We start from the raw sequence: 10,338 nt of genomic DNA on the forward strand, positions 1-10,338 counted from the left end.
ATGTTTTCTTTTAATTATATAAATAAAAAAATTGTACTTTTAAATGTTAAGATTTTTTTTTCTTCTTACATTAAGAAATAGTTATATTTTTTATACGTTATATTTTTAGAGCTATGAGGAGCTAGTTTTTCCGTATTTATGGGTTCTCTTTGAGCAAGGAAAAAAAAAAAATTATCAACTTTAAATGTGAAAAATTATTATAAAGATGAAATATTGATACTTAAATTATATAATTAAAAATAGTTACGTAGCAGATTTTAATGAAACCTCTTAAAATTGCTTTGAACCATTTTTCATTATATATGTCAAAAGAATTTAAAAGAAACTTACAGAAATGCTATATTTTTCTTTGTGATTTGGTATCATAATTCCCAGTTCTAGGAATCCTTAGATAAATAGTACTTATTTCAATTATAAATACTTATTTCATAACCCAATGTATTCATTTTGTAGATGCTGAAATTGCACCACCTCTTCAACCATATCAAAATACATACACTTTCTTCCAATCTGTTTTCTGCAGGTAATTTTTTTCTTGATTGTGCGTTTTAAAATTCATATTCTTTTATTATATGCAATAGTTCTATTGTTTTTATAGATTTAGGCTATAATTAGATTTTATTTTGTGCATCATTAGGTCTTTAACATTAGACTATACTGAAGATGTTGAGCACTTAGGAGTTACATCTAGAAGATTTATGACTACAAATATGACATTAGCCAATGGAACTCAGAATCCTATAAATGCTTGTTTTGATACAAAAATGAAACTACCTTCTGGTGCTCAAGATATCAGTAGTTGTCAGTATGGTAAGTTAAATTAATTTTTAGATTTTTATTAAACTAGTATAAAATTCTTGTCATATATCTACAATAACAATTGTTAACCTTAAATTATCTTTAATGCCATTTTGCATTCTGAACTTTTATGTATTCATTCATCATCTGCTAATTGATGTCTATAATCAAGAGATTTAAAATTTGAAATAGTTATATATTGACATTTTATAATTTCTAGAAGACTTTTTACAAAGACATTGGAATCATATTTCCTTTCAGTTGCAAATATCTTAAAATTGTACTTTGAATTACAGTACAGTTTTTAAAAATAAATTCTTCTCTTTTTAAATTTTTGATACCTTTCAATAATTAAATTCTTATTTTTGAATGATTTTTTTTATATAAATCCAGAATTTACATTACTCCTTCAGCCATTATAGATTTTTAACTTTGCAAAATATTGGATATTATTTTCATCATTTTTTAAAAAACTCTTTCTGTTAAGCTTAAATTCTACTTCCATTAGCTGATTATACTGCAATATAAACAAAATATTATTCTTCAAATAGAATAGTGTGCTCCTACAATGTTCAGATTTTTTAATGCTCATTTTAAAAATTAGTATTCATTAAATGTAATGAATCCAAATCTGGAACAATTGTTCTTGATGAGTAGTAAGAAAAGTTTTCTCTCTTCTGATATCTTTACTGAGGTGTTTTAAAACAGTGAATTAAAATAAAAATATACCATGTTGGTTATAGATCTAATCCAAGGGGAGGCAGTGTAATGAAAATAAAAATGCCCATGCTCCAATTAAAGCATTATATGTAGCAACTTACAAATTGATTTGAATTCTTGATAGTAAAATAAAAATTAATATCTTTTTCTTACTATAGCCATGCAGGTCATTTTTTATTTATCTTTTTTCTTTTAAATCTTTTTAAACATTTTTTTATTTAATTTTAATTAATCCTTTTATAGATGCTCCTGTTGTGTTATCATTCCCGCACTTTTATTTTGGTGATCCAATGTACTTAAAAGGTGTTAATGGACTTCATCCTAATGCCTCTCTGCATGATTTCCATATTGATATTGAACCAGTAAGATATGGGACAATTTTATAGAGTATAGTTATAATCTATATGAAAATTAAATTATAACTAAATCCTTAAATATTTTAATTACTTATACTTGAGATTAGATTTATAGCTTAAGATTTAATTAAAATGTCAAATATTATTTTTATTTTATGGAATTGATAGGAGGTTTAGTGTATTTAGATTTATAAAATTAACAGTACATTTTCAAGATTTAGTAATGTTTGTATAAAAACTATCATTTTATTAGAAGGGGGGGGGACTAGGCATTGGAAGGGAAGGGCAATGATTAAAAAAAAATACTGTAATAAACTGTGATGAAAACATGAATTGGTTAATTCATTGTTTTACTTTCCTATTTTCATATAATCTAGGGAATTATATTGGTTTATACCAATCAGTAAACACCACTTCTTCAACATCATAAAGAAGTCAAACTTAATGTATTGTGCTAAATATGCCTAATAAGATTAAAAGATTGTATGGAAATTATTGATAGCATTACATTTATTGACACAGAAACACAAACAGCAATTCTCTACTATTTTTAAAGCATATTCAGACTGAAAATGTCTTTCTCTAACAGTTAGGAACTTACCAACTTAGTCGATACTGTATATTTTAAACCTTTGAAAGGCAATTTTTTTCTAGTTGTGATAAATTAAAATATTTTTAGAATTGAGATTGGCATTAAGTGACAAATGAAAACATGGTATTTTGTGTCAGATAAGGAACTGAAGCATCTGAGTTTCTGTCTTATTGAAAAATGCATCAGAACTTATCCCAATCTATATAACTTCATTCGAAGATTGATAAATTTGATGGGAAGCATACTTCCCATGGTTCTTGAAAGGGTTAAGTTAAATATTGAGCATATGTTTCATATCTCCAAGAAGTTAACTGAAATTGGGTTATTTTATCACAACAATTGTTTTCCAATTATTATTTATTTGATGTTGGTTTTTCTAAATGAGGGAGATGTATGAAGAAAATGACAATTAAAAGTACCATAAATCAATATGCCAATTAAATTTTGCAGATTTTTAAAAATTGAGATTGAAGTATTGGAAGTTTAAGCTGCATAAAAAACATAGTCAAACTTGTGTTTGTGTGTGAAATGTTATTTAAATATAAAAGTTATTTATTTTTATTGTTTTTCAATTTTAGTGGAGAGAGATTTAAATGCTGATGTCCGAAATAAATTTTTGACGTTAAAGCTTCTGAAGTGTAAAATTTTTTAAAGGGCAATTAAAATCTATTTATATTTTGATAAAATCAGTATATCTGTTATGTTGTAAAATTAATGGTTACTAATTTATTTTGTTCTATTGTGATATTTTTTCTCTATACTAATCAGTATTATAACAAACATCTTTATTTCTAATTTCTGCTTGTATAAATCAAGTACTGTCTTAAGTTGCAGCACCACAGTTGTAGTTTTCATCTTTTATAAAAGGTTTTAAAAAGATATCTTTTGATATTCAATATACTTATCTGAGAATTTCATTTTTATTTAGAATACTGGATTTAGTATTGATGCTGCTGTTAGGTTTCAAGTCAACTTGTATGTTCAAAGAATTTATGGAATATCGTAAGTTTCTTTAATATTATTATGACAATATGATTCATGAAATAATGCCTATTTTTATTTTCCTTTCCTCACATATTTGTTTGACACTTAATCTAACTAGTATTAATCTGGCTTCTTATTCTAAGAGTGGAATAAGAGTTTTTTAATTTTCAGATTAAAAAAGATATTGATTATGTTTTCAACAGATTTTTGGCTAATAAGTTTTGAAAAACGGGGGAAAATAATTACTTTAAATAATTTTAGTTTATTGTTCAATGAATTACATCTATCATTTCTGATGTTATTCAGAATAATGTAAAAATCCTTTCTAAATGTCACTGGTTAAAGGAGAGCTGAATTGTAAATTTTACTCATGAAACAAAGTAAGTAATGGGAAGATATTTGGATGAATAGTCATTTGTATGTTATAAAATATTCCTGGAAAGAACTATAATTTTGTTATATATATTATATAATATCTATCTTTGGTGACTAGCTTGTTTGATAGGGATGATAGTTTTGCTTAATTTCAATTAAATTTCTTATACATAATTTGATCCCCTTAATAAAATAATTTAAAGTTTTAAATTATGATAACAGTTAACCCGTGTATTTTTGGTTACCTTGCACCTTTACTTTCATTGTAAGCATAAACATCTGTGATGGAGTCAAGCAACTGTCCATATCATCTATATTCTAATTGCATGTTTTTGGCATTAATTTCACTTTATCTTTTTTCATGTAAAATATGAGTTTGATTTCAAAATTAGAATGGAACAGAGTATTTTTTTCTCTATCTGGCTGTATTAAGACATGTTGATTTAAAGCTTATTATCCATGTTCTTTTATCTTATTAGCTGCATTTTTGAAACTTTTTTTTTTTTTTTTGGAATTATTTTGAAAAATGCCAAATTTTTGACCAAATTTTAAATAAAATTTCAAAACAAATCTTTAAAATGCAATTTCTCGCCATCTAATATATCTGTACTAAATTTTGGTAGTCATAGATTTAATAGTTCGTCTTGAGTATCAATAAATGCACACAGACAAATTTTATTTAAAGAGAAATGGATATTCCCATTGATAAGATGTCAAAAAACTCATTATGTTTAGAAATGGGGGTGTTTTTGTATGCTTGTTTTTCATTTATTTGTATTCCTTTTATAATTTCAGTCAGCTTCAAAATGTTCCCACTGTTATGTTCCCAGTATTTTGGGCCGATTTAGTAAGTCATCTTTCTAAAATTCTTTTAAATCATATAGCTATTTATTCATTTATTTTATGTTTTATTGTTCTGTCTTATTTTTGTAGCATGTTTCCATTCTTTTTGTTTGTCTAGTAGTTCATCACTTGCATGCTTTAATTTTTTTCAAAATTAATATTGTTTGTTTTGTTTTTCATAAACTTTTTTTTTAATTTTATGAATTAAAGAAGCTTTTTAAATCCTATGGACAAGAAAAATCTCTAAGTGGTTCAACTTTTAATTTTTGAGTCTATAATGAGAGATATATATAATGCTCTAAATAAAGAAGCAACTATTTTTTTTAATGAGAATCATAATATAGTTTTTGGTAAACCTCACTGCCACTTTTTATTCTTGAGTTTCATTTTAAATATACTAGCGGTTCAGATTGAGACATTCTATTTGTTGTTCTATGAGAAAAAGGAGTTCAGTCTCGTAATGTTTATTTTCTGTATAAACATGCATTCCTAGTTTATTACGTATTTAAAACAGTAATCATTGAAATATATGTAAGTGTGTGTATGTGTTTGTAACATGTAAATATAATTTAAGAGAGGATTATAATGGTTACTTTACATTGTTTTTGATTTATAAAAAATATATATAAATATTTTCTTTTCATATGCCAATATCTCAATTCAATTTTTTTTTTTCTCTCCTCTGCATTAATTGTCTAAATTTTAGTGATTAAATCTTTATTACAAGTGACTAAAACTTTTTAAATTTTGTGCTACATAAATGAATAAAACAATATGTGCATCATCAATAAAGAGGTGACATTTTACATTCATTTAAATCCTTTAATTAAATATTGTACCATAGAAATAATGGCTACATATTCTAGTGTGAGACAATGTCCTATAAATATAAATATTTTTTCAGTCTTTTTCGCTGACAGAAGATCTGGCTAATGTGTTCAAAAACAAAGTATACCTCCCTAAGAATGCTGCAATTGGATCCATATTTGGATTAATGGGATTGGGTGTCTTAGTTTGTATCGGTACTATAAGCTACATGTGTTGGGTAAAAAGAGATGACAAAAAGGTAATTCTTTTTTATATTTCTTGGGTACTAACTTGCATAATAATAAAGCTTTTAAACTTTTGCTGTATTTGCATTTGCAGCTTTAGGTGATTAAGGTGCTTAAGTAAGGGGAACTTTTAAGATATTATGCTTGTTTTTCGTAGCTAGAAAACAAATAATGCAATTTTCTTCAGATATCTCCGCCTCCTGTGTTTGTAACCAGGTAGTGAGTGCTCTCAGAAATGGATAATTGGATTGAAGGCTTCATATGGTATGTAAGTTATGTGGACACTTGAGAAAGTACTCTTAACCTTGACCCTGCCTGTGCTAACAACTGTTGCTCCTGCTTATGCTATGGATATAATATCATAGGACATCTGTTTGGAGTGAAGTAATCAAGCTTTCGTGCCACTCTATTGCACAGTGTGTGATTTTTTTTTTTTCTTTCAGGCACCAGCACTATACTAAGATACTGTTAAGGTTTAAATTTTTTTCATATAAGCTTATGAATTTAATTTTAATTTCATATTTTTAATTCTAATATATCCAATTTCGAATAGAGGATTAGAATTGAATATATTGTTACGAAAATTGTCTAATAGATGTATGGGGATTAGTCCAAGTTTGATAATAAATGATGTTTTATTCCTCATAAAAACACGTCCAAAGCTCTTGTAGAAATCAGCAACACACATTCAAACAGCTGGTTGTTGAATAGAAAACAGCTCAACACAAATAACTAGAGCTTACTCAATGCTCAACACTCCAATAAAAGAATTCACTAGACTGATTAACTTTATCTCTCTTGTATTTTTGTGAGTTTTCGGTCTGAATATAGAATCTTCTAAAAGAGTCTGGATCTTGTGTCCTAATAGATATGTAATCAAGTCCAGTGATCGTTGATCTGGATCTATTAAAATATTTTGAATCTAGCTTCCTTACAGGAAACTAACTGCAAAACAAAGCAATATTACAGATTCATGGCTATCTATTTTTAAATAGAAGGTTAGAATTAGTCCAATGTATCTGTTTTTGATTAGAAAATTAAAATTAGTTGAATATATGATTTTGAGTAGGTTACTGCATAATTAGTTTTGTTAACATTTAATTCAGCTTGTCTGCATTAAATATCTACTACCAGGTAAAGGATACTTGCATTAGCTTTATAGAAATAGTACTTCTGAAAAAAGCCATTATTTATGATATACAAAAAAAAAAGCCTTTTCTTTTCTTTATTTTGGGAGAATCTCAGTGTGCAACTTCATTAGATCAGATCTAATTGTGTGGAAATGAGCTATAATTAAATTACAAATGATGCCGTTTTGTTTAAGGTTTGAGTTTATAATCCAATTTGTTTCATTTGGGTAAGATTAAAAATTCCATTTATTTTAGTTGTTAAAATTATTTTTGCTGATGAATTTGGCATTTTTGGCATCACTTTTTACTTTTTATGACCTTTAGACATTTTAAGTATTCTAATAATTTTTTCCCGTAAAACTCTTAATTTGGTGTACATATATATTAGCAGAAATGTTATGATTACGTCAAAGAGCTTAAAGATAATTGGTCACTTTTTTAAAACGTGACCAATTATCTCAAAACTGAATGATGGTAGAGTCTGCTTCGTGAATGGAAGATCACAATTATATTAAAGATCAACTGCATATTTGAAACTTACCCATGTTAAAATTGCCATCTGGATTCTTATATGATATGACATGTAGATTGAAAGAATAGAATATCAGTTTGGGCTTCATTTTTATAAATTCATCATGCTTCAAATGATATATATTCTGAAATAGCCTTATATTGAAAGGACTTTTTATACAGATTTTTTCCCCCTTTGGAAATTATATACATTTATAAAATGTTTGTTGTCACAAGTAATTCATTTGCATGATGTTACCACAAGTTCTTTTCTGTCTGATAATGGTTTAGGTGTTATTTTTTGTGTATAACATTTTCTGCTGTAACTCTAATTTTCTACTAAAACTTCTATGGTTTGGGGCTATTTTTTTTTTTTTTTTTTAACATACAATATTTGATACCTATCAAGATTTCTGTTCCATTGCATGAGTCTTGGATTTTGAGTTATTCTTGGATTTATTTTAATTTGTGAAAAACATTTCTATATAAAAATGAAACATGGTTTTATATGTTTATCTCAGGAAGTAAGTGTTTTGATATTGATTTAATATGGTGTTTGAAATTCAGTCACTTTATCAGTATTAACTTTAAAAAGTAAAAAATCAAATTTCTCTCAGTTTTTTTTTTTTTTTTTTTTTTGATATGTAAAATATTTTGCTGAAGGCATCACAGATAAATTTTCCTTCTTCCTGGAATTGTTTTCTGAAAAAAATGATGTAGTGGTGTGAACAAAGGTTAATAAAACTTTTGATGATTTGTGTTTATCATAGCAGCATCAGAGACCCATTCAAAAAAGGCAGAAACATCTTCTTTTATTATTTATTTTACTAATTTTAAAAGAATATGACAATGATTTCAAATTTCAACATCTATTTGGTCTTTATCTTTAAAGAATAGTTACATCATTCATTACATTAATATAATCATAAAATTGAATATAATAAATTATAAAATATTTTTCATTATTGCTTTGAATGTAATTTATTTGGAAGCAAAATAATTACTCTTATTTTCTAAATTTGTAATGTTAGTTAATTTTCTACACTGTTATGAATATGTGAATTATTAGCTATTTAGTAATTTCATACTTTCAAAAAATTATTTTTAGAAAGGAAACAAAAATCTTGATTGATAAAAATGAATTTTATTTAAATCAGATTACGTTTAAAGCATAAGATTTTTTATATATAACCAATCATAAATTTGTTAAAACGTTGATGGAAAGTTGTGTATTATAATTAATCTACTGTTAGATAAATATGACCATAATTAATGTAAAACATTAGCATATGAAAGAAAAACAGCTTTAAGTCAACTAAATTCATAACTCATCAAGAAGTAAGGTCTTTGATCATTAAAAATGCTTCTAGAACTGTTTCACAAGAGGAAAGTATAGTTTTTAATTCTACTTCTCAAATTCTTGCATACTAAAAATTAGACAAATAAGCCGGAAATTGTTGCTGCTGCTAGTTGCATTTAAAATTTCTCTGTTATTTTCAAATTTGTATTTTCTGTTTGAATTGTTTGTTGCTTGAAACATGTATTTTAAGAATTAATATCTTAATCATTTCTGTTAATAAAATAATTTGTAAAACTAGATAGATTTTTAAAAAATGAAAGCTGCTTATTTTTATTCCCTTTCTCATTTAATATTTGGGATAAAACCAAAATTTGTTGTCGGGTATCAAATTTTCAGTTGAATTAGATTCGCTTATTAAATTAATCATGAATTTTTATGAAAAAATAAAAATTAATAATGGCATAAATGCAATTATTTACCTGGCACAAAAACATTGACATTAATTAATTATAAATAAAACAGTTATTCTTACACTATTTCAGTTTCCTACTTAAAGAAAAAAAATTCTGAAAATATTGAAAAATAAATGTTTTTGAAATCTGTATTTTTGCAGTATTAACTATTTTAAACCCTTAAGTGCATGTGTTAAAAATAAATTTACATTTGTTTTTAACATTAAGTATGGTATTTATCTTTTAAAGAATCTATATCATTTAAAATCAATTTAATACTTTTTTAACTTTTGCATTATTTTTATTTGTAGGTATTGTTATTGACTAATCCTACAGAACGCACTCCATTATTATCTTGAATCTCAAGGATTGTCAGTATTAGAATCTTCATCAAAAGCCTGACAACATTGTTGCCTTGTTCTTCCATGTATTGAACTGTTATTAAATCATTTTGTAAAATTCATTATTTTTTTTTATTATTTTATGATATTTGACAAATGTCAATAAAGTGTGTTATGTTTTCTAATTTTTGTTGTGATCCAATTTCTCTTATTCTAATTTTTAATCATATTTCTTCAAAGAACATATTTTCCTATACTTTGTCATATTTCTTTTTATTGATATATGAACACATATATGATTAACAGTTGTCACTACAAAATGAATGTAAGATATTTTCTGTATAATAACTCATTTTCCTAGTCAAACATAAGGGGACTTGTTTATAGATGTAATGTTTTAATCACCACAGCCAATTAAAATTAGAAACAACATAAAATATGAATTTGATTTATTCTGATCAAATGGCATAGCATGGTAGGGAAGGGTCAGTTGAATTTTACAATGAAGAATAATAATATTTTGTATTCTAAACTAAAAATTTGAGCCATATTTTTTCTCACCTACAATATAGACCGATTAAAATGAGTGCAGATTTTTTTTTTTATTAATATCATGTGAGAACATGATGTAATTTTGGTTTGAAGTTTTTGAAGCCACAAAATCATGGGCAGAAAATTAGAGTTATTGCTTTTTAAGCATCAATTTTTCCCTTTTAAGATTATTAGAAAATGATAAAGAAGCTTGTCACATTTGACGGTGCGAATGTCGTATACCCGCTTCTTTTGTCTGTCCAATAAAGGGCAGGGTCGTAAGAAGTTATTGCTCGAAGCACAGAGAAGAAAATGGAATCAACGCGAAACAACAAGAAGAGATGAAAAGTTATA

At 25.9% G+C, this 10,338-nt stretch overlaps 1 protein-coding gene across 4 annotated transcripts in view; it reads left to right on the plus strand.

The window, feature by feature from the left end:
* LOC129968749 (scavenger receptor class B member 1-like) overlaps positions 1–9,638 on the plus strand; it is a 37,933-nt gene extending 28,295 nt beyond the window's left edge. For 3 of the 4 annotated variants that reach the window (XM_056082961.1, XM_056082960.1, XM_056082959.1), the window contains exons 9-15: positions 454–523; positions 638–810; positions 1,762–1,880; positions 3,395–3,468; positions 4,621–4,672; positions 5,573–5,734; positions 9,424–9,638. In XM_056082961.1, the coding sequence (XP_055938936.1) occupies positions 454–523; positions 638–810; positions 1,762–1,880; positions 3,395–3,468; positions 4,621–4,672; positions 5,573–5,734; positions 9,424–9,471 (698 nt within the window). In that variant the 3' untranslated portion in view covers positions 9,472–9,638. Of the gene's footprint in view, positions 1–453; positions 524–637; positions 811–1,761; positions 1,881–3,394; positions 3,469–4,620; positions 4,673–5,572; positions 5,735–5,907; positions 5,985–9,423 lie in introns of all 4 variants that reach the window. The other variant, XM_056082962.1, reaches the window with a different exon arrangement.
* Positions 9,639–10,338: the final 700 nt, after the last annotated feature.

Source organism: Argiope bruennichi, chromosome 5, assembly GCF_947563725.1.
Source record: "Argiope bruennichi chromosome 5, qqArgBrue1.1, whole genome shotgun sequence".
In the NCBI taxonomy this organism is placed as follows: domain Eukaryota; kingdom Metazoa; phylum Arthropoda; class Arachnida; order Araneae; family Araneidae; genus Argiope; species Argiope bruennichi.